Source organism: Nycticebus coucang, chromosome 7 (genome assembly GCF_027406575.1).
Source record: "Nycticebus coucang isolate mNycCou1 chromosome 7, mNycCou1.pri, whole genome shotgun sequence".
In the NCBI taxonomy this organism is placed as follows: Eukaryota; Metazoa; Chordata; class Mammalia; order Primates; family Lorisidae; genus Nycticebus; species Nycticebus coucang.
The window spans coordinates 110,405,520-110,431,676 of NC_069786.1; the positions used below are offsets into that span (position 1 = coordinate 110,405,520).

At 35.8% G+C, this 26,157-nt stretch overlaps 1 protein-coding gene across 4 annotated transcripts in view; it reads right to left on the reverse strand.

Moving 5' to 3' along the window:
• IKZF2 (IKAROS family zinc finger 2) overlaps positions 1-26,123 on the reverse strand; it is a 145,694-nt gene extending 119,571 nt beyond the window's left edge. The window contains exons 1-3 of one of the 4 annotated variants that reach the window (XM_053598210.1): positions 25,898-26,123; positions 23,095-23,143; positions 22,206-22,310 (exon numbers count right to left, since the gene is read on the reverse strand). In XM_053598210.1, coding sequence (XP_053454185.1) covers positions 22,206-22,310; positions 23,095-23,128 — 139 coding nt within the window. In that variant the 5' untranslated portion in view covers positions 23,129-23,143; positions 25,898-26,123. Of the gene's footprint in view, positions 1-21,978; positions 22,108-22,205; positions 22,311-23,094; positions 23,144-24,649; positions 24,939-25,897 lie in introns of those variants that run through there. The other 3 variants (XM_053598208.1, XM_053598209.1, XM_053598211.1) reach the window with 3 other exon arrangements.
• Between the last annotated feature and the right edge of the window lie 34 nt (positions 26,124-26,157).

Here is a 26,157-nt window from a genome sequence, read left to right on the forward strand (position 1 = left end):
ATCTAAAAGTAAGTATCATAGGCAGAACTGGAGCCCAGGTCCATGTAACTTGGAAGTCAGTATTCTTAACCACTTCTATAAGGCTTCCCCTCTGTGTCCAGAGCATAAAAATACTCAGTATTCATTATAAATGGAAGAAATAAACACATAAAAGAAAGGAAGGAATGAGCATAATATGTAAAGCAAGGAACACCTGGCAGTGAGCTAGAAGAGAAGATTTTTAACCACTGTTCTATGACTCTCTCCCTGGGTGATCTTGGGCCTTGATGTACAGCTTTCTACAATACAAGGTTCAGAATAGACACTACATAAAATATCGCTTGTTTTACAGACACACACACAATTCTATCTATGGAAGAGAAAAAACAAGAATTCCATTAGTCTGTGAGTCCACATTTACTGTCCACTATGCTCCTGGCACTGTTCCGGGCATCAGGGCTACAGAGTGAAGAAGCCAAATGTTCCTCACTTGTGTGCTGGAAGAAGAGACAAATTAGATCATTTCAGATACTATTAAGAAAAAAAAACAAACAAACAGGATAATATCACAGAAAGCCTGGCGAGGAGCTTATGTATTTATCCAGGGTGCTCAGACAAAGCCTTTCCAAGGAAGCAAAAGTTAAACGGAAATAAAAGATAGAGGCTTTCATGCAAAGTTATGAAGAAAGGGTGTTCCAAACAGAAGGAACAGCAAATACAAAGGCCTTTAGATGAGAATAAACTTGCCATGTCAAGAAAAATAAAAGGGGAAGGTGTACTGAAAATTTACTGAACAGGGGAAGGAGGAAAAGGAACTCAGAAATGAAGGCAGGAGACACATCCTTTAGGACCTTACAGACTTTGGAAAGGAGTTTTAATTTTATTCTAGTTTTAATGAAAAGCTTTTGTATTTAAAGTAATGAATTGTGTAATCTGATGTGGGCTTTGGAAAGTCCAACCTCTGTCTAGTATATGGATTACTGGCTACAAGGGGGCAGGGACAGAGGCAGGAAGACCAGTGAGGGACTGAGGCGGCATGTTAGGCTTAGGGTACTCGGCACAGAGGGTAAACCAACGCTGGGAGAGCGACATGGTGAGAATTGTTTAAATCAGGATGTCTTTCAGACGCAGGAACAACAATTTCTGGTGGACTGACTATGGGTTTTGAGGAAGAAAACAGTACTAGATGCAAAGTTGAAAGCCACCAAAATATTGACGGTCTCTAAAGAAATAAATGGCGACATAAGGCTGCTAACAGACGAAGGTGAACACAATTCTGTTCACTGCCTGGCAGCTATTGGTTACAGCGCTTCTGACCAAGCTACTCCTTCTCTATTTCTTTCTCTTAGATAAGGGCAATAAATCTTACTATTTTACCAAAAGTTTCTAGTTTTCCAATGTCAACCAAATGGTTCATTTCCTTTATCTCAATAGCCAGTAATCTAGAAAATCAAAGCAGATGGTAAAAACAGAAGCTCAGAAACAAATACTAATCATCAAGTGCAGGGTCTCATTGACAGCAAAGAATTAAAAACACCAAATTCAAAGCATGAGAGCATTTTAGATCAATACTGTTTTGCCATAAAGTGATAAACACAATCAATAGGCATCAATCATTAAAGCTGTACCCACAGAGATATCAAAATACATGATCTCGAAAATATTAAGATTCTGGCTCAGCGCCTGCAGCTCAGCAGCTAGGGCACCAGCCACATACACTGGAGCTGCGGTTCAAATCCAGCTCAGGCCTGACATACAACAATGAAAACTACAACGAAAAAATAGCCGGGCGTTGTGGCGGGCACCTGTAGTCCCAGCTACTTGGGAAGCTGAGGCAAGAGAATCACTTAAGACCAAGAGTTGGAGGTTGCTGTGAGCTGTGATGCCACAGCACTCTACCAAGGGCAACAAAGTGAGACTCTGTCTCAAATAAATAAATAAATAAGAAAATACTAAAATTCAAAATTATCTATAAACCCACATTTGAAGAGAAAGCATTTGGAAAAAGTACAGAAGTTTACCATCCTTAGCAGCCACACAAATAGGGCAAATTGCATATTAATTATGCTATAAAACAAACTTGCTAGCAGCTGAAGTGGTGTTTTACAGTAATTCAATTCCAACCAACCACTCAAATAAAAAAGAGAAAAAAAAGTCAAACAAAATTATAGAGTACTACCACAAAGAGTTTCGCTCTAGTAAAAAGAAAAATGCATATGACCTTTTATCATTAATTGCTACTAAAGATACACAGAGACAAGATTACACTTTCAGTTCATTTAGTATTAAGTACATTGCTTTCCTATATATACCAGTTAAATACAATGGATTTAATTCACAGAATCTCATGCCAACTAAATTACATTTCATGAGTTTCCCGATAACATCCATTTTTTTGTAACATTAAAAAAAATCAAAACTAGGGGTAGAAAACAATAACATTACTTCTTAAGATGATCTGTTACAATGGACAGAATGAGAAGACTTAACATTTTATATTCTACCTGCTATTAAATACAGTGCTATATTTCTTGCAGCTTTAGGAATAATTGCAAACATATGCCCAATAATGATTGTTCATATATCAAACTGGACATTGCTTGGACACATTTAAACAATATTTCATTCAATAAGGATGAAATATTGGGGAGAAAGAGACTGGGGAGAAAGAAACTTTGTAAATGCTGGGATAAAACTAGAGGGAAAAGGGCGGTGCCTGTGGCTCAGCGGGTAGGGCGCCGGTCCCATATGCCGGAGGTGGCGGGTTCAAACCCAGCCCCGGCCAAAAAAAAAAAAAAAAAAAACTAGAGGGAAAAAAACTTTTGTGAACGTTGCCCATCTGATACCAGATAATGTTATAATAATCACATAATGGACAAATGCAATAATTATCACAATGGCTCCTAGAAAATTGAGGTCTGGCCTCACAACCTGGCATAAACAGAACTGTCTAATGGTTTTAAGGAAGAGTTGATTCATAGGTTTCTTAATGATCTTGAGATGTACCCTGTTTCCCTGAAAATAAGACATCCTCCGAAAATAAGACCTACTTACAGAAAAGATAAGATGTCCCCTGAAAATAAGACCTAGCGCATCTTTGAGAGCACACCTTAAAATAAGACTTTATTTTCGGGGAAACAGGGTAGCTACTGGATATGAGTTGATTCAAAATAACAATCGCAGCTTGGTGCCCATAGCACAGTGGTTACAGTGGTTACACACACCTCCACTGGCAGGTTCAAACCTAGTCCCAGCCAGCTAAACAATGACAAATACAACAAAAAAAATAGCTGGGCATTGTGGCAGGTGACTATAGTCCTAGCTACATGGGAGGCCGAGGCAAACTCTTAAGCCCAAGAGTTGGAGATTGTTGTGAGCTGTGATGCTATAGCACTCTACTGAGGGTGACGTAGTGAGACTATCTCAAAAAATTAATAAATAAATAAATAATAAAAATAATAATCACATCACATGCCATTTTCATGTGTCTACTAAATGACTAATTTGTGATTTGAGATATCTTGAATTACGTAGATTAGGAATATTCATTATTCAAAATAATAATAAAAATAATAATTTTAAAATTGTAACTTTACACTTTCCCAGCAATACCTCTGACCACATACTCCCTACTACAAAGTAACAAAATTGTCTTAACTTAAACTTCAATTCTTTTAATTGATGTTTATTTATATTAGTGTATATCAAGATTCTCTGCATATACTTCAAAGTGTTTTGTAAAATTCGTATCTAAATTCCAGAGTGATACTGACTAAATGAATGTATTTTTTGAAGCCATGTGACATTTCTGAGTACTTGAACTTTTAGTTCAATATAGTATTCTGCTTGAATGAGTGTTGAGAAGGAAGTTAAAAACCTAAGCTAGAACCATCTTTAAAGCATTCATTTTAAAACTGCCCTATGAGTAAGACTAGGTGGGTGGGTTGGTCTCTGGCAGTCTCCACACAAATAGCATAACTAAAGGGTCCAAACCTGTGAGGTTAAGCTGAGTAGTAACACCTGGAAAAACGGAACTATGTCTCCAATGCACTTAATCAGATAACCAACACGTATCAACTCATAATGTGTCAAGAAATTAATAGCTGATCTTAATTGCAAGACTACTCTATATGAGGAATTGTGCTAGCTTCTGCAGAAAAGAGGAACTCATATTTCTTGAATTATTTCTTAAAATGTGTTAGGTATTGTGACAAAAGCTTTACTAAAGTAATTTTATTAACCCTTACAACAGCCCCAAGAGGCAAGCAGTAATTTTCTCTATTTTACAAATGAGGAAATAAAAACAAGAACACAGGGAAGATACAAATCCCGGTCCATACAGCTCGAAAGTCAGGCTCTCTTTGCTGCCTCCAGGCCCTAGAGATTACAAAGTCATTTTCCCTGCCCTTAAGGAGTTTCCTGTCACACAGAAGAGATAAACTGCACTTAAGTAATTAAGTAATGGTAAAACAAGATAGGAAGTGATAAAGGCATCCAAGCTTTTAGAGAAGAAACTACCCCAGGATAAAAAGCATCATTTGGTTTTAGAGATTGATCCTGCTATGCCTATGCTAACTAACAGTAACTCTCACCCAAGAAAAGATAAACTTTAGTCATAAAAAGTTTGTTTATATGTACCCTGCTAAGAAATCTTTAAGAATATTCATGGCTGAGCATGATGGCTCACACCTGTAAACCTAGCACTCTGGGAGGCCAAGGTGGGTGAATTGCCTGAGCTCAGGAATTTTAGACCAGCCTGAGCAAAAGCATCTCCACTAAAAACAGAAAAAGTAGCAAGTGTTATGGTGGGCACCTGTGGTCAAAGCTACTCAGAAGGCCGAGGGAAGAGGCTCCCTTGAGCCTAGGACTTTGAGGTTGCTGTGAGCTATGATTTCATATCATTCCAGACTAGGGCAACTCAGTAAGACTCTCTCGCCAAAAAAAGAAAAAACAGAATATTCAGTTTTCCCCTTGATTCTTCACAAGATAGGAGAAAAAAGAGAAATTCCTGGGTTCTGATACATAGTTCTAAGAATTCCAGACCTACAACAGAGAGAGGATTATGATGTAGAACATACAGCACCGTAAGTATGGAAATTCATAAAATTTCAGGGCCATCTGGGAATCCACTCACCAACATAGCTAGTCCACAAGTAAGCAAGTCCATGCTAGAAAAAAATCACTCTAGGCAAGGTTAGGTAGGGAGGTACACTGTGCAGCCAGACACGCCACCAAAGACATCTTCTCAATGCCATCCTCAAATGAAACACAGGACTACTACGTAATTACCATTTCAATTACAACCCTCACAGAGCAGGTTTATTTGTGATTCGCTTTAATTAGGTAATTTTACTTTCATCTCTTCAGTAACTGATTTGAATACAACAGAATGACTGCCTTGTATCTGTGCACACATTTCTTTTCAAAAAAGGATTTTGAGTGTCTACATGACATCACTCAAGACAGATGAAAAGCAAAAATATTCAGTAAGTGATCCCGATATCTGTGTCTTCCAGGCAATACTGTGGGCTACCTTTTTTTTTTTAATTGTTGTTATTGATTAAAAGCATGTCCTTTCTAGAAGCCTACTTGATACAACATATGTTTGTGGGATTTGTTTCTTAGTTATTATTTAATTTCACTTTTTTCTCACATTCTTCTTATCTAATAATAAAATAATAATTGTTATTCTGGAATTACCCTTCTGGAAGCTTTACATACACTACCTCTAATACTCACTGTACCTCTGACAAAGCAGGTATTAATACCTCTGCTTCACAAGTAAAACTGAGATTCCAAGAGATGAAATTCCTGTCTAGGGCCACACCGTTGATAAATACTAGGGCCCATTTCCTTATATATCACAGGGGTGGTGAGAGGAGACTCATTCAATTCTGTAATTTTAAAAAATATGTATATTTTATTATTTTCCAATAATAAATAAAATGCTAAGTACTTCCAGAAAAGATAAAATTTCTCTAACATTGCTTAAAGAAATATTAAGCACAAATTTTAATAAGCACATTCTGTGCTAGATATAAAAGCATTTTGAATAGTATAAAATACCTTACAAATAAAATGTTACTTTTAATAGGCTTAAAAACTGTTATCTTAAGCCACTAAAACACTAACAACACTCAATGAAATTTTTATTATCTATGGGCTTAGTAAACCTTTTCTTCAACATTAATAAATCTAGTACATTTTTCCTGCAATATCATCAGAAGTTAATTTTAGACAAATGTTTCAGTGGGTAGAAGTCAACATGGGGATTCTAAATCTCTGAAAGAGTTAAGAGTATAATCTCAAGAAAGTCTTTTGAAACACTCACTGCCCATCCAGGGGTCCTCAAACTGGCCCATGGGCCACATGAGGCAGTGTGATTGTATTTGTTTCCATTCTGTTTTTTTACTTCAAAATATGTGCAGTGTGCATAGAAATTTGTTCACAGTTTTTTTTTAAACTATAGTCTAGCCCTCCAATGGTCTGAGGGACAGTGAACTGGCCCCCTGTTTAAAAAGTTTGAGGACCCCTCACTTCAGTAGGACAATGGAAAAACAACAGATCAGACAACAAAAACTGGATGCAAAACCCCATCTCATCTGTTAATATCAAGTTCCTTCTTCATTGCCACCTACCAAGGGGGAGTGGGGAAGTAGAGAAAAGTTCTTACTGTTTCTAACAGGCTTAGGGAGACCCTGAGACGCTTAGGGAGTCCCCACTCCTGCTTCTCACTGAAGGGAAGGAAAAGGCAGCTGAAGAGCAAGACTAAAGTATACTGTATCTGTGCTGATTTAGAAATACAACCAGTTAAGATACCTCACCCATCATACCATCTATTAATACTACACAGTTACTTTTGCAAAAGACAAAAGCAGTAGATGAATTCAAGTGGACATTGTTAACAGCATTGGTTTATTAGAACATCTATTCTTGGTTGACTTTTAACTTGCTTTAACTGGCTAGTCATTGTAAGATGCCACTTCTAACCCATCTACCTCCACCTTCTCCCTGGCTTTCAGATATTTGAAGAAGTATGCTTTTGTCTAGTGAATCTCCATTTAGCTACTAGAAAATATCTTTTTTTAAACTTATTTTATTATTATTATTTATTTTATTTTTTTTTTTGTAGTTTTTGGCTGGGGCTAGGTTTGAACCTGCCACCTCCAGCATATGGGGCCGGCACCCTACTCCTTTGAGCCATATTTTTTTTATTATTATTAGGGATTCATTGAGGATATAGTGAACCAGGTTACACTGATTGCATTTATTAGGTAAAGTCCGTCTTATAATTATATCCTGTGTCCAAGAGGTGTGTCACACACCATGACCCCTCCACCCACCTCCTTCGTTCCCTCTCTCTGCTCCCCTATTCCCCCACCCCCCACCATATAGTAGGTCATCAATTGTCCTCATATCAGAATTGAGCACACTTGATTCTTGTTTCTCCATTCTTGTGATGCTTTACTAAGAAGAATGTGTTTCAACTCCACCTAGGTTAATACAAAAGATGTAAAGTCTCCATCTTTTTTGGTGGCTGAATAGTATTCCATGGTATACATATACCACATCTTCTTAATCCATTCCTAGGTTGGATTTCCACAGTTTGGCAATTGTAAATTGAGCTGCGATAAACAGTCTCGTGCAAATGTCCTTAGGATAAAACACAGTAATGTCTCAGGATATAAAATCAATGTCCAGGGTGGTGCCTGTGGCTCAAAGGAGTACGGCACTGGTCTCATATGCTGGAGGTGGAAGGTTCAAACCCAGCCCCAGCCAAAAAAAAAATCAATGTCCACAAATCAGAAGCCATAGCCATATTGGTATATGCCAATAACAACCAAGATGAGAACCTTAATCAAGGACACATTTCCCTTCACAGTAGCTTTAAAGAAAATGAAATACCTAGGAATATACCTAACAAAAGAGGTGAAGAACCTCTATAAAGAAAATTACGAAACCTTAAGAAAAGAAATAGCAGAAGATATTAACAAATGGAAGAACATACCAAGCTCATGGCTGGGAAGAATCAATATTGTTAAAATGTCTATATTTCCCAAAGCAATCTACAGATTCAATACAATCCTCATTAAAATACCATCATCATACTTTCAAGATTTGGAAAAAAATAATTCTTCGCTTTGTATGGAACCAGAAGAAACTCCATATAGCCAAGGCAATTCTTACCCTGTTTCCCCGAAAATAAGACAGTGTCTTATTTTAAGGTGTGCTCCCAAAGATGCGCTAGGTCTTATTTTCAGGGGACATCTTATCTTTCCTGTAAGTAGGTCTTATTTTCGGAGGATGTCTTATTTTCGGGGAAACGGGGTAGTTAATAAAAACAAAGCAGGGGCATCAGCCTACAAGACTTTAGGCTGTACTACGAGGCCATTGTGATCAAAACAGCATGGTGTTGGTACAAAAATAGAGACATAGACATCTGGAACCGAATAGAAAACCATAAAATGAAATGAACATCTTATAGCCACCTAATCTTTGATAAACCAAACAAGAACATACACTGGGGGAAAGAATCCTTATTCAATACATGGTGCTGGGAGAACTGGATAACCACATGTAAAAGACTGAAACTGGACCTGTACTCAGTGAAATTGATTCAAGATGGATAAATAATCTAAATCTAAGGCATGAAACAATTAAAATTCTCAAAGAAACTGTAGGGAAAACACTTGAAGTTATCATACTGGGGAAAGACTTTATGAAGAAGACTTCAATGGCAACTGCAACAACAACAAAACTAAACAAGTGGGACTTAATTAAACTGAATAGCTTCTGTACAGCTAAGGAGACAACAACCAAAGCAAACAGACAACCATCAGAATGGGAAAGGATATTTGCATATTATGAATCACACAAAAGCTTGATAACTAGGATCTACAGAGAATTCAAATTAATCAACATGAAAAAAAACCAACAATCCCATATATCAATGTGCAAGAGAGATGAATAGAATGTGAATGGCTAACAAACATGAAAAAAATGCTCATCATCCCTAATTATCAGAGAAATACAAATCAAAACCACCCTAATATATTACCTAACCCCGAGAGAATGCCCTACATCACAAAATCTCAGAGCTGCAGATGTTGGCATGGATGTGGAGAGAGGAGAACAATTTTACACTACTGGTGGGACTGCAAACTAATACAACGTTTTTGGAAGGAAGTATGATGAATCCTCAAAGAACTCAAACTAGACTTCCCATTTGATCCTGCAATCCCATTACAAGGCATCTACCCAGAAGAAAAAAAAAAGTCATTTTACCAAAAGGACATTTTTTTTCTTGAGATAGAGTCTCACTTTGTCATCCTCAGGAGAGTGCCGTAGCATTACAGCTCACAGCAATCTCAAACTCTTGGGCTCAAGCGATTCTCTTGTCTCAGTAGCTGGGAGTATAGGCACCCACCACAATGCCCGGCTATTTTTAGAGATGGGGACTTGCTCTTGCTCAGGCCGGTCTCCAATTCCTGAGCTCAGGCAATCCACCTGCCTCATCCTCCCAGAGGGCTAGGATTACAGGCATGAGCCACCGAGCCCAGCCTTCAAAACATTCTCATCGTATTGCCATAGTCCTTGTCATAAATCAGGTTTCTTTTTTGATTGAATTATAAATTCTGATTTCTCTTTATTTGTATTTTCTGAAGGAAGGACAAAAAGGAAGAAAAGTTCCTATTTTTCATTTGCGCTATTCCTTTCTATAATAGCTCTCCCTCACTTCTGGATCTGCTATCTTAATTCTTTCTTCCTCAGTTAGATCTCATCTATGCTCTTTGTACTTCACAACCCTCTTGTTTCTTTTCATATACCTCAAGTTATTTTCAGGGGTCTTACTTCCGTTAGCTACATACCACAGTCGTCTTGCTAAAAACACTTTCTCTTTGAAAGTTTTAATGTAAAAAATGAACAACACTCAGTGAAGTTTTAAATTAATGAATATGAAAAGAGACAAAGACTCTTTTCTAAAAGTCAACTTTATTCTACTCAAATTTATTTTGCCATCATATGCTACAATGCCTCCTTGCCATTGACAGATATCATTTTAACATTTATGTGTATATTATTTGGTTTCCAGCATCTCATGCTATGAATGACTATGACTCAGAAAAAATAAGTCCACATAAATAACATTATTTAGAAATCCTATGGTATTACAGCAACTAAGTAAATATCTTATATTCTGAACTAAATCTAAAATAGTATTCAATAAATCTGAAGATAGGGTTTATATATAGAAAGAACCCAGACGTCAATATTTATTATTCAATCACAGTTGACCATTTTCATAAATCTATAATTTCACTGAAATTTCAAGATTAAGCCTACATGATCAGACTTATTTTCAACTCTCTTACAGAACAGCTCCATTCTTTATTTCTTTGAGAAGATGGCTGACTGAATTCCTTTGTCCTTTTCTTAAATTATAATATATGAAAGAGTGCGGAACAATTTAGAATAAAAGATAAAATGCCCTACACACTCCACATATCCAGTGTAAACTATGTTAATAGTTCTCATGTTTCCTTCTTGTTCTTATTCTTTGCATTCACATACGTGCACATACCTGCGCACTCACACATATCCGTTTTCAAAAATATAAATGACATTATGTTATACATACAGTTGAATGAAACCAATTGCCTAGTTAATTAATTACAGTTTCTCTGATACGCTTAAAAAACTCTTCAAAATTGTTACCAGCTATTATACTCAAACTGTAAAACCAAAAAACTACTCAAATTCTTAAAAAAGAAAAAAAAGTTATGCAAACAGCCTCACTGTGATAATTTACGTAAAAAAATTTATTTTACATTTTGTTTTGTTGGAGTATAGGAGGTGTTTCTCTTTTGTTTGTTTTTATGTACCGAAATTGAATCCAAAAACTGTCATTAGGTCATTAATCTGTCATAATTCAGAGAGATGGCATTGTGTAAAGTCATGCTTTGAAAGTTTAAAAACAGCAGACTTGCAGAAGATATCTATTTCTTTTTTCTACTTTTCAGTTATGCCCAGACAAAATCTATTGATGCTTTCAAATATCAAAGTTTAATAATGTAATAGAATTTATTTTACTTTCCCAAATTGCAAACAGTGTTTATAATTGAGAAGCTGTATCCCAAAATGATTAGGACTATCTACCTATTACTAGTACCTAAAAACACCCCAATTTCCAAGCTTCAGATGATGAGCTGAGCAATCGTTTCTAACAGAAATAAACAAACCTTTTAAATAAGGAATTAAACATGCCCTAATACTATAGAAATGTCATTTTCCAATCTGAATGATAATGAATGTATTGAAAATAAAGCAATCTATATCAGACCACCTGAATAATAAAGATATTGACATAAGTCTGGTTAAAAGACCTGTAATACATATATCAGAAAAGAAATGTACTTCCACGTGTGAATATTATTGGATAAAACATGCATGTAGCAAGTAAAAAAAACAAGAACCGTTACAAAAATGGCCGTAACAGAAAATGTTTAATATGGTTGGAGAAGGAACTATGTCTTTTTATAATAGAACTCAACCAAAGTTCTCAATGTTAACACAACTGAAACACAGCAATGTGGTACCCCAGGACTTCAAAATATGATCAAGCCCTGCATATTGATGTCTTAGTAAGAAGTAGGTAGAATTGACATAGTCAGGGGTAAGGAGAACTACAGCTTCGATGATAATGAGAGCAATGACAAAAACGTCAAAGGTGCAGACACCCGGAATGTTAATTTATTAGAATGTGACTTTACACTGATTAATTATATGCTCCTCAAAATATCTGGAGTGCATAAGAAAAGTTAATTGAAGCATTCCATCTTGTACATGCTACTAAAAACTAGTTCAAATAAGTGATAGAGAACTGGCTTTAAAACTACAAGTGTATGGAATTCAATCATAATTCTAAATACGCCATGTAAAGATAGTAGCAGTAGTAATGAAGATGACGATTTCATGGAAACATTTACGTGAACTTGGTTTTCACTGGACATGGCTGTATAAAAATCAGAAAACTTAAAAGCTCTTTAGAATCTTAGATAATATCTTTTGGGGATTGAGTTGAAGATTATAAAAACTGTTTTAGAGTAAGACATTATAAAAAATAACACACACCCAAACAGAGAAATTCACAAATAATTTAGGATTTTAGGATTATTTCAATAATTAATAAATCAAGTTTCTGACTTTCTTAAAATAAGTCAGAAGTACTTCATTTAAATAGACATATGCAATATTGTAATCATAAATAGCTCCTTCAACAAATATTTACCGTATGCGGGCATGAAGAGACAAATAAGGTATGGCCATTGTTCTCAAAGATTCATATCCAGACAATCTAAGATTAATGTTGTAATCAATGTGTGGTCCCAAAATAAAGCTATATGTTTTGAAAAACCATCTTTAATTCACACTCAGTAATTAAGATAGCTTTCCTATTAACTAACACGAAATAAGATAGTTTTGCTATGAAATCTCACTTTCTGAGGTCACATAACTTCAATGATTTCACAAAACATGGTATGATGTTTTCTTCCTTCTGACTTATGAACTGTACGCTCATTTAGATCTCCAGTTAACTTAGGGAGTCTTTCTCAGGGGGCAGAGCTATTTTCCATCTTTGTCTAAAATAAATATTAAGATGTCTTAAACTGCTGACCACATCACCTGTCAACATTTCTATGGATGGAAGTTTGAATTTATGGCAACAGCAGTTGAAATATCCTTAATAGGTATTATGAGACTGTCTTCATAATAAGCTATAAAATCAACATTTTATAAATTAAAGCAGAAATATAATCACATAAAAGAAAATGAACGAATGCCAGGCCAAAAAGAATTAGCTGTAACTTGATCATATGTATTAATGCAGGTTAAAGACTAAATCTGAGGGATTTTTGCAAAGGAAGCCAAGGGGGAGGAAAAAAGAGTATTTTGGCTGAACCTAGATCTAGGGAATCTAAATCCATGTCTATTCAAGGGAAAAAGAATTGGATGAAGGACTTCAACCATAATGATCTGAATGACAATGCTATCTCTATTGTGATACTGAATATATTAGGTTATTTTAGTTTGATACCATTAAACATTAGAATTATATAACCAACTCCTTTTGTTCAGATTCTTTGCTCACTAAATGACCTTCACTGATTACCCATATAGATCAGATAACAACAATAACAAAAAAGATCTGGTCAAGCCAACTAGGGTGATCCAGATCCTACGTTCCTTGATTGGGATTTTCATTTGTTTTATTTCTAATCAAGGTATATACATAAATTGGTATTCTGATTTTAAATAATTTTGTAAAGTCATCTAATGTGACTCAACCCTGAAATAGGGATACACACTAAGTGTGCCACAAATCAAGTTTGGAACTTGCAAGAATGATAATCAAATTCTCATCATGAAAAAAAATTGTGGGTGAGGCGTAGGGGCTCACAACTGTAATCCCAGAATTTTGGAAGGATGACTTGAAGCCAAGAGTTGGAGACTGGCCTGGACAACACAGCAAGACCCCAATTCTAGGAAAAATAAAAAATTAGCTAGGCATAGTGGTGCATACGTGTAGATTCAGCTACTTGGAAGGCTGAGACAAACCCATAAGTTTGAGTGTGCAACAAGCTATGATCATGCTATTGTACTCCAGGCAACAGAGAAAGACCTTATCTCAAAAAAAAAAAAAAAAAAAAGAACTTTTTTGTTGGGAAATGTTATCTTGTGGGAACCTATTTAAGTGGCTGGTTGCCCTTCTGTCAGTATAGATGAGAAAACTGCTTCACCTCCAGGACTTATTCAAAACAGGGGGTAAAGCAATTTTCTCATCTATACTAGATATAAATCATGCTGAGCACATCACACTCATTTACTTCTAAATGAAATAAGCAGCATTGCTTTCTCAAACAAAGTATCAATTCATTTGAACGCTGGCAGATAATATCCTTCTCTAAAAAACACCCCAAACACGTTTTTCATGCCACAGTACCATCAGTGCATCACACAAAGTAAGTGCTTAATAAATGTTCATTGGATCAATGATTGAAAGATGAAAAACAGCTCTCTAAAGAGTTATAAATTTCCACACATAGGCAATCTCAGAAGAATTGAATCCATCATTAACATTCATTTGGAATTCCACGGTGTCTTGGGTAATCAAAGCTTACAGTTTCAAGACAGAATTCTATAATAGACATGTTAGAACAATAAGTATGTTAATTAAGATGTTCTCTATGCCATACTTTTGTCTCTAGGTATCTTTACCACAAGGGACACAGTATTATATATGTTTTAAAATCAAGTATGTACCAAGTCATTTTAAAATAATGTATCTGCAAATTTATCTCAAGGTCTTCCAAAAGGCTCTGAATGGTATTAAATCCTTAGCTAGGAAAGTGGCAGAACTGACTGGAATTTACTAATAAACTTCATATATTTTAAATTTAAGTTAAATTTTTTCATATTTATTTATAAATAAAAAGGTTAGAAACTAAAGACTGAAGCATATGGCATATATTAGACTTTGGCTTTTAAAAAAAAACATGTAAATGGGTACAGGCAATTACACTAATGTACACAGCTATGATTTAACAATAAAAAAATAAATAAATAAAAATTAAAAAATAGAAAAAAAACATGTAACCAGGGGCGGTGCCTGTGGCTCAGTGGGTAGGGCGCCGGCCCCATATACAGAGGGTGGTGGGTTCAAGCCCAGCCCCGGCCAAACTGCAACAAAAAAATAGCCGGGTGTCGTGGCGGACACCTATAGTCCCAGCTACTCGGGAGGCTGAGGCAAGAGAATCGCCTAAGCCCAGAAGTTGGAGGTTGCTATGAGCTGTGTGACGCCACGGCACTCTACCCAGGGCGATAAAGTAAGAGTCTGCCTCTACCAAAAAAAAAAAAAAAAACCATGTAACCATAGAAGTTAAAGTATTAAATATACCACAAAAGGTTAAAGAATTTTTTTTTGAAAACCAGTGAGTCTATCACATTTAACTTCTGAGAATAGCACAAAAGGATTCTATTAAGCAAACTATTAAAGCATGTACTCACATAGTTCAACACAGAATTGTGATTTAATGGGGCAATTGGGGAAATTAGGCCACTGATTAAATGCTGACAATTACTTAGGGATAAATTTATAAGAAATATTCTATTAAAGTATTGTTAAATTAATACGAGAGAGCAAAGTAACCAAGCCAGAAGCTACGTATTAGTTTTTACTAATTAGGAAAATTCACACTTCAGTCTAATCCATCCACTTGCCCGATTGCTATTCCTTCCCAAATTCTGCCCTACAAGTGCTTCATATCTGTATCCAGAATTAAAGTAAACAAATCTTGACCTGGGAACCTATTCCAATATTTCCCATCTTCACTGATGAACTTACCACCACCTATCCAGTAATTTAGGGACCATCATCCTTAACTCTCTTCTCTCCTTAACTTGACTACCTAAATCCTGCCCATGTTAAGCTGCTAAATTTAACCTAGATCGTTCCCTTTTATCCCCACCACTACTAGCTTTCCTGACGTCTCACTCAACCATTCTAACGGCCTGTTAAGAGATTCCCCTGCCTCTACAGTGGCCCCCATCCAGGATCTTTCCCCCACATTGCAGCCAATGTGATCCATGTCAATCAAAAGACCAAAGTCATTTACTTTCTGAAAACCCTTGGCTCTCTTGAAAATGAAAGTCAAGTTTCCTCTCATACAAGGTATTCTATTACCTTGCCCTGATTAATGCTCCAAAGTCATCTCTGGACTTAAATTTCTAGACTCCAACTTTACATTCTAGAAATGCCAATCTGCTTGCATTTCCCAGAATACTGCATGTCATTTCTCACTTCTCACTGGGTGTGCATCATTTACTGAAAAGCCACTGTTCTCTCGTAAATCTTATTCATTTAGTAAGTCTCAGCTTCAGTAGCCTTTCCCTCTAGGAAATCTTCCCAAACTAGCACCACCTCTCATCCCCCATAATAACAAAGACCCTGAGCTTACAACAGTATGATATCCTATTTAGATGTCTGTCTTCCTCACGAGAGCGTGAGCGCCTGGAGTCAAGGAGACTTACTATACTATCTATTCACCATTGGATTCACCTTGCAGTACCTGGCACAAAGAAGGTAGCCCACAAACTTACACAGCAAGGTGTCAAATGCCTATAACCGACAGTTATATTTTAAGCTTCAAATTTAAAACCTGAACCATTATTCCCAAAGTGTACAATTAACAATTAGGTCTACAATTTGGGCATTATCAAGTGAAAATTTATTTTACTACCAGAAGCTTCAAATGAGGTTAAGTTTTAGATGGGGACTCTCAAAGTAAGAGAGTAAATTGATTCTCTACAGGAATATTTTACTCTATTAAGAGGACTTTTTCTTTTTCCATTCTCAACAACCAATGTCTCTGGAGCACCAATACTAACCAGTGATACTGTTTTCATAAAATGAAAAGCACAAAACTGTACTCGGAAACATAAAATTCAATAAAAAAATTCTGACATAGACGGACTTTAGTTCTTCTTACCCCAAATCTTCATAGATATCTTAAACAATAGACGTTTTTCCTTCAATTTTTACCTTAAATTATCAAAAAACCCTACCTCTGACCCATAGGCTTGTGCAGTAAACACAATAGAGCAAAAGACCCACATTTCAAACAGAACTGGATTTGAAAACAAACTTTTCCTTATGAGTCGTGGATCCAAGGAAAAGTAACTTGATTCTTTTGAGTAATAGCAATGGTGATTATTTATTGAATCTTAGCTTGTGCCAGAAATTGCCTTATTTAAACCTCGCAACAGCCCACTGAAACAGGCATTGCTTATCCATATTCTATAGGTAAGGACACTGGAACTCTGAGACGAGAAGTAACACAGCAAATTAGGGGCAGAGCAGGAATTCCAGGCCAGTATAACTCCAACCCCTTATTTTTAATGACTTATAATCTACTGCTTTTGAGCCTCAATTTTATGTGTTACAAAATGGAGTAATCACTTACTCCTCACAGAACTGCCGTGGAGACTAAGTGAAACACAGGAAAACCATCTGGCACAGGGCTGGCTAGCCTGGGTACACTCAACAAATTATACTCTCTACCTTCTCTAACTCCAGTTGTGGTTACAACATTTATAATAAGAGAAATGGTTCCTAAACAGGGGTTATCTGTATCAAAACAGAGATATACACTCTCAATTAGCTCACAATAGGAAAATACTACCGATAAATCAATACATTTGATATAAACAGATACGAAGTGAAAAAACGAAGAAAAACAACAAATTCTATTTCGTTTTAGGACTGTGACCCTGCTATGATATCAGAATATCATAAAATCAAAATATATGAGCATTTAAACATTCAAATTATATCAATTTATCAAAAAGTAGGAAGAGCATGGGACCTAGAGATCCAAATTCATTAGGGTTTATGAAAAGACTCCCAAGAGAACATAATCAATGCCGTTACATTTAAAAAACGTACTTCCAGTGGGAAAGACAGATTTAGACAAAGATAGAGGGAATAAAGCTAGTCTTTCTACAGTAAATTGTTTTTATTTGTTTGTTTTGAAACAAGGTCTCATTCTGTTGCCTGAGCTAGAAGAACAGTGGCTTCATAACAGGTGGCATCTAGCTCATTGCAACCACAAACTCCTGGGCTCAAGCAATTGTCTTGCCTCAGCCTCCCAAGTAGCTGGGACTATAGGTGTATGACACCATGTCCAGCTAATTTTTCTATTTTGGGGAGAGACAGGCTCTAGCTCTTGCTCAGGTTGGTCTCAACCAATTCCCCCCACCTCAGCCTCCCAAAGTTCTAGGATTACAGGTGTGAGCCACCGTACCCAGCAAATTGTTTTATTTTTCAAAGACCTTAAATCTCAACTACTAAACAGCCCAAAAAGTTAGGGGGGCACACTGGGGAAAACATGAGTCACAAAAAAAAAAAAAAAAAAAAACCAGCATTTTTGTTGTTAATTGCAAAATAAATACCTCTTTTAGTTTCTTTTTCCCCAGCCCTTAAAAAAAAATTGGTACATGGTTATAATACATACCTCTGATAACGAAAAAGAAATTAAATCAGAACTTAAAAAATTAATATAAGGTGCAATGTATATATACCTTACATTTGTACATATGTACACACCTAAGTACTATGATTCAAAACAGAGCAGGATTTTACATCAAGCCTATCTTGTGTTATATTGGGTGTGTCCTATGGAAATCCAACCAAGGGTGACTGCCAAACTAAGCTATGGAAGATAACTCAGAAAGCTGTTGAATCCCACATTATAGGCTGTATTTCAAAAAGTGCATTGAAACACACACTTGACAAGATTATCTGATATTACTCCACCCTCATAATAACACTCTTTTATTTCTGTAATACTATTTTTGTCACTAAAACATGGGTCAATATTGGACATGGCCAACACTCTGAGATGATGACATTGTAGAGACACCAGTTATCTAACTAACCCACGATGTAATATCACAGTTTTATGGCCCAATCCTGATAACCTCACTTCTCTGCTAAGCAACCCAAGAGGTCAATCAATTTCCACATATGAAAAATATAAATCACAATATACTTCTGCTTCACTAGGTTCTAAAAATGGAAACTGGCTAAGAAAAAAATGAACGTGAAGCACTCTGAAAAGAATAAACTAGATTCCCTGACCTGGTTATTAGTCAGAGCCTTGTAAAACTAGATGTGCGACTTCTTCCAATTCCATACATGCAAACTGACTGATAAACAGTATTGACAGCACAGTTGATCCACTTAAGGGTTTTTAAGTAATAGAGACAAATTCTGTGTCATGATATATTATCATACCACTTACATAACTACCTGAAATGTAAATTTACTTATTGGCATTATAAACATAGATAAGAAAAATAGGATTAATCACAAATTTTTGAACCTTAAAAATTTTCCAATCCAGTCAGCTGCAGGTGTAGAATAGTTTGAAACTGATATTGAAGCAACCAGGCAAGAACTGGAAACGAACTAACCCAGAAACAGTAGGAATCACAAAGTTTCATCTAATGGGCCGAAATACGACGTGAATTATTTTTATATTGTCTGTCTGCGTTGTCTGTCTCAGATTCTTAACATCCAAATTCTATTTTTAAAATCACTTATCACTGTGTATTTCCAGTAGCCATCAAGGCATACACTGTCATCCCTGACACCGAAGATTGTCAGCAGACTCAATATGTACACTAATGATCTCAGGCAACAATGCCCATTTTCTTATCAAAGAGATCCTTTTTCCAGAAAAAAAGAATATTAAAGTTCTCTAAGATAATTCATTCTAAAACATAAGACGTAGTCATAATAAAATGTTAGGATCTAATACCTTTTACTTTTTTTGAAGATTATCTTACATGCTGAATTTTAAAACAAAAAAACTATGAGGCATTATAACATTTTTAGATCTCTCCCAAGTCACCACTGCTCTCTTCTAGCACTGTCACATAATGATAGCTGCTGTCATTATTTTTTACACAATAGCTGGCATCAAGTTGTACAGATACCCTTCATCTTAGAATAGTCACCAAATAACCTAAACAAATGACTAGGACATTACAGTAGTACTGGCCACTTTCCTAAAGACAAAATAAGTGGGCTATCACACTTTATTAATACTTTTCATGGTCATAAGGTCAGCTATTTTATAAAAACAAAAGGATTCACTTTTTTTTTCTAAAGTGCTTAAAAATAACTTTTTCCCCCTTACACATTTATTCCCATCCTCTCCTTCCTGTTACTGAAAGCTATCTTATTCTAATATGAAGGTTTTCACATTTACTTTGAACTTCAAGACTTTCAATCAAAATTTCAATTGTTTTTAGAAGAAGCAGCCCTCCAGGAAGTATATTTGATGATATTAAAAAATGCAAGAAAAAAGTAAGTTATTTTCATTGAACAAAGTCAGCAATGCATGTAAAGGGATTTAGGGAAAGAAGTGATCTCAGACACAGTGATTTGACAGTCCACACAACATAAAAATGATTTCAAGTCACGAAAAAACATCTCTGAGCGGCCGATTCTAAATCTCTTGTTCTAATTAATAGACGAGAGTCCCTCTCTACCACTATTTGCTTTGGCAATCTAAAATGCTGATATTCTCTTAGATGTAACAGAGAGGAAAAATGGGTATCTTCTTCATCTAACACCTAAGTGGGTAACCTAGATACTGTAAATAGAGGCTACGTAAAGGATGCAACAGACAGCTCTGAAGTGAGAGCCAAAATATTTAACCTACAACTCTTTGGAAAAGAACCTGAAAACACATGCAGCTTAGCCAAAAACTATACTAACATGGAATTGCTACAGGCTAGTAAATGGGATAAAAAAAAAAATCTCTTTACCAAACATGTTTACTGTTGTTGGGTGAGAAAAGCTCAAATGCTAAGAGCACAGTTCCTATTTGTTCAAATTGATCGTGCCTATACTCCACACTGTCTATTTGAACACAAATACTGTACTTACAAAATCAGAATCAAATTCACAAATAAAGGAGCCAATTAACCAGCAAACAAGCATTTTCCTGCTCATGTTCTGGTGGTAGCAAGAAGATGACAGTTAAGTTACCAATTAACAGTTACAATCTACCCCATATATTCACTGTGTCTAAACCAGAAACTAATTGTTTAACTAATAGAAACTGCATATGATCTATCTTTATTCTTCAGGAAATTATGTGAAAGTTATCTGAGAAATAAAAACATATTCTACCAAAGAATGAGTAACAGTACATACTGAAATGTAAAAGTTCTATTGCCCATATTGCAGTAGTAGCATAACTTTTATCAAATCAACCGGTAAAAAATTAAATTAATACAAAAGATCCACTATAAAATATTACCACTACTACCTAACTTTATTAGTTTTCCTTTATAAAAGATAAAGAAATTTCAAAAAATCCTTTTAGAATGAAATTTTCTTAGGACGTTCTCCTCATCAATAAAAATAAATTATCAAATAAATAAATTCAAACGGTTCAATTTTAACTTCAAGTCAACAGCCAAAATTACAAAGTTAACGAATTACAAAGTATATTCAATGGTATTCTATACATTTTTCTTGTAATTCAGTAGTCTTTACTAATAACAAAGTCTGTAGATTTATAAAGTTTTGCAAGAGATGTGAAAAGAAAGTTTGTTCCCTCTGAATAATAATAATTAACTTTCAAATATGTTCATAATTAAGTAGATGATTCAGTTTTCTTTAGTTATTAAATCTTTGGGGGAAGAAAAGGAAAGAAAATGTCTGTATTTCACATATCATCCAAATAGAATACTTAAAAATCAAATTATAGCTACATACAAATCAGATGTCCTTTCCACAAAAGAATGTAATACACATCAAAATTATAAGAGAAACAAGATTTCAAATTACTTTTGAGTTAAGATTAATAAAGCACTTGTACTTGATAACTCAACTAATAAAACATTACAACTAGAAGAAAGCCTACCATATTCTTAATAAATAAAACTATTTTGTCTTCTGTCACTGACAGCATACAAGGTGCTTTTTTATTACACAAAAACAATGTGTACTATATCAAATCAATGAATGACCCTTTATCAAAAACAGTAGCAAAAGCTGTCTATTCCTTCAAGTTCAAAACAGCCTTCTAAATTTTCTCAGTTCTTCTCTGGACATTCAAAAACAAACAAAGTGCTTTCAACTTTGTTAGAGAAATGGATGTAAATGAGCTAAATATTTTATCAATTATACATCTAACAATTTGGTAGAGAAACTTTACGTTTTTTTTTAAAAAAAAGCAACACTGCAATTCTACCACCGACAGTTTAGCTTTGTACCAAGGCAATACAAAATTATTTTATTTTTTTACTGAGAAGAGTCCTCTGAAAGTGACATTTCCATACTTTTAATCCAACAACAACAAAAAATTTAGTCATAAACCTGGCAAGTCAAAACAGTAACCAGCAAATTCTAACCTTTCTTACCTGATACAGGTAAGCACCAGCTCCCAAATGCCACCTTGGGATAGTTCAGACTAGTAAGCAGGCTCATGTTTTATGATACTAGAATGAACAGGAATAAATCTGTGTTGTTCTTTAACAAAATCTATAGCAGGAGCTACACCACAACGTGAGCGGACCCCACGGACCTAACAAATTCAAGTCTGTCACTAGAGAAATAGAAAAAAGAAAATCATAAAACGAAAACTTACTGCTTGTCATGTGACTTGGTGAGGCATGCTGTCCATTGGGTGTGCTTGAGGTGAGGTCAATTGCCATATCGGAGTGCACCCTTTCAGGTGAAAGCTCATTGTCACCTGTTTTCACAAAATAAAATCTTTTGGTCTCTAGTCTTGTCACATAAAATCTAATCACAACTTTGCTTCATACATGAAGTGGCATGCATAGCCCTGACACTGTAAGATAAGGTACTTTTCCCTGAAAGGAAATATCATTTAGAAATATATAGTAAGTGAATAAAATGATGGAAAGCCACATTAGACCACAATAATAAAAATAATACAACTTTATTATCCTAGTAGTCTTAAGTGTAAAATAAGGGGAAATGAAGTAACTGATTTCCAAAGTATCTTTTAGTTTAAAAAAAAAAAGTCTTCTTTTAACATTTAATTTAATTATTAAGCATATAGGATTTATAATGGCATGGCTATCAGGAGTTGGCTATAAGAGAAATGTCTGAAAAGAGAGTTTGCTAAAAAATGTCAACTTCCAGGAAGTTAATTTTCTTTCACATTATGTCTGAAAAAATAGGTTAAAGAGTAGTAAACACTTAATACACACCATATTTAATGGACATATATGTAACTTGACCTTTTCCAAACTTTCAGTAAATGAAAAAAAATCAAATAGTAAGGTACTACTAATTTAAATATTATCCTTCACTTAGTACTAAGTATATTTCTGTACTTCCCTCTTACTTCACTTCTGTGCGTTATTTTCTCAAATTCATTTAAAAGTGAAATTGTAAACAGATAAGAGTACCCAATTCTTAACAAATGTCTTATAATTCAGGAATTAAAACACAGGTAATACAAAAATAACTTTATTACTAATAACATATTAATGAAAATGAATACTTACATGTTATATAGCCATCAATAGCCTCTGTTTCCATAGTCAAAGTGCAGTGCTGCAAAACAAAAGATTATGCCCTTAACACAATGAGTCCTTTCAGCATCTGCCATTAAATTCTTAACTTATTTGAAGCTCCAAGCAGCTAGTCCATGTTGCTGCTGCAACCTGTGCCCAAGAAACATACTACAGTGTACTGTATGTGCTCATTTGCAAGCCACTGAACTCTTTCTGCAAATGATCTGATTCCTGGTGGAGATAGGATAAGAAAGATAAGTGTGCTGTGAGATGGGCTACAGTAATGACTCTCTTAATCAAAATTTACTTAGTTTATAGAGCAAAGGGCGGGGGGAGGGTGCTACAAATCAAATGTGCCAGCTTTAACTGGGATTTAAGTATTTTACCATTCACTACTTCCCACAATCACACTGCAGTTTGAGGACTTCCCCAGTATACAGATAGCCCTATTCACAATTGTTGCAAGTTGGTTCATCATGTTCTAATAGGGAGGGGGAGGACAAACAAACATAAGAAAACAAAACAAAACAAAAAACTTTCTACAAAAAATCTTTCTGAAGATTTCTGCAGCAATTGGTCAACTCCCTGACTTGTATTGACATCTTAGGCTAACCCAAGCCCTGGGTAAGCACCTGTTCAATGTAACCTTAATTTCCTGCCAGACCATGGCTGGATACAAATGCCTGCCTACTTAATAATATATTCTGATTTTGAAAATTTCATAAACAAACTTTGGCTGTGCAGGAGGGAATCACTTTTTTTAAAGTTTGGGGAATTAATTTCATGCACCAATGACACAAAACAGAACTTAATTCTCAGAAACAAAAGTAAATTGTATGAAATGACACCCCCTAGCTTTGATTCACATAATGAAAAGATCGATAATCTAACTGTATTCTTTTTGAAAGAAAAAGTTTAAGAATTGACAAGTTTTGAGGAGATTTTTACTTTTTTTTTTCTTTCCTTTGGCCTCGGTCCTTTTTGCCTTTAGTTTCAAAACTCTCACTGCACCAGCAGCTAAATTATTCACAATGAGCCATTTCTGTATTGATCGCCAAGTATATTTAGCCCTGGCTCCTGGAATTTCTCCATTACTTACTGGAAAACAGGCAGCTTCACTTCTTGTCTCCAAAACCACTTCCCTTCTCCCTCCCCTCCCCTTCTTCACCACCACCCTCCCTACCCCACCCCCCAAAAAACTTTTCTTTCTTTCTTTCTTTATGGAATAATCAGATCAAATTCCCAACTCAGTCACTACATACCACTTAAATTTGAACCTGCTGTACTGTTACTAAATTCTTTCAAATTATGATTACATAAGGTTTTAAAGAAAGGGTTCCGTAAAGTTTAAAAGGGGAGCAGTTCCTTCGGATATTTTACAATTGAGTTTATCTCTTTAAAAATGTACACACTTAACACACACACATTAGAAAGAAACGTCAGGGAGAAGAGAAAGAAGTCTGCCCCATCAATGAAATGGTTATTAACCCTCAGAGAAGGATAGAAAGAAAAAGAAAAAGGAGAAAGAGAAACGAAATGTACATACAAAAGAAATTGTCCTTTGATTAAAAAAGATTCATCACCATTTCCAGCTCAGTCGGGAGGTCTCAGCTTCTTCTAACCCCTCAAGGAGGAGGTGACAATGTCGGGCTGAAGATAAACGGAGCGAGAAAGAAAGAAGTTTTTTGTGTTCCCCCTTCTCTCTTTCCCTCTCTTGCCCCCTCCAAGCCAAGCCCCCTGCAGAGTTCAAGGCGAGGAGGAAGGAAAAGCACTTTACAGGTGGGTCATTCCAAGCCCAAATCCAGCAAAGAGATCGGCTGATAAACAAAACCAAGAAATGTAGAGAGAAGGAACACCCCCCTCTCCTCCTCCTCCACCTCCTCCTCCTTCTTCCACCCCTCCCCCTCGTCCCTTTGGGATGGTCTAGTAGGAAAAGTCACTCAGGAATGGCACCACGTACTTTCAGGAAAGAGGAAAAAAAGGAGAGAGAGAGAGAGAGGTCAGTCAGTGCTACAGCAATGCGATTAACAAGAGAAAAAACTTGATCCACCGGTTCCTTAAGAATCGACTAAAAGCTAAGACAAGAAAACTGAAAGAAAAGGGGGGGCGGGTAAGAGGGGAGGGACAGTCAGGCAGAACCCAGCAAGGAACCTAGGCCAACTTCACAGGACTGTTTTTTGGCCCTTGGCAAAAAAAAAAAAAAAAAAATCAAATCTTAATTCCATCTCTTTAGCCCGTACTGAACCTGTCAAAGAGATTTAACTGCTGCCTTTTTATGTGTCATACCAGTTTTGTTTTTTTTTTAATTCCAACAGGATCTGGATATTACCTTCTATATGGACAGCTGGAATGTATTCCACGCTACCAAATCTTTCTCCTTGGAATTCAAGTTAAAACAAAGCAAAACAAGTCCAAATCCATGACAGCTATAGAGATGCGAACTGATTAATCGATTAACATCCCAGAAACAGATAACAAGGAAGGGACGATAAATTAAGGCAGAGGACATCATCTTCACCCGATTCCCTGAACGTCCTTTACAGAAATCATTACCCTAATCATAACCACAATCCATCTCTCCCAGAGAAAAATAGCTATATTATTATCACTGGTTAACAGCAACAAGTCATTTGATCACATCACAGTGCAAAACGAGATGCTATATAATTACACTTAACTTTGAAAACACTCCCCCCTTTGCAAATCATACACATATTTATAGATAATCTATGAATCAGAAGACAAATAAAACAAGAGCTGTTCTTCACCACGCAAAAGCCAAGCGGAGATTTACCTCAGCAGTGCATGCAGTAAAATAATCCCATCACCCTTTTGTTTGTGTTTACTGTTAATGTGTCCTCTCTCTTTCTTTCTTTCCTGTGCCTAACGTGTGTTTGTGCACTGCAGTAGGTGGTGGAAACTAAGGCAGTGGATCTGTAGCTAAGGGTAATCCTGTTTTTACTTCCTCCATCTTCAGCAAGGAGCAGGGTTAGCCCGGGACAGCTGGTCAAACCCCGAGAAACCGATCCGGCGGAGCCGGAGCACATCTCCCCC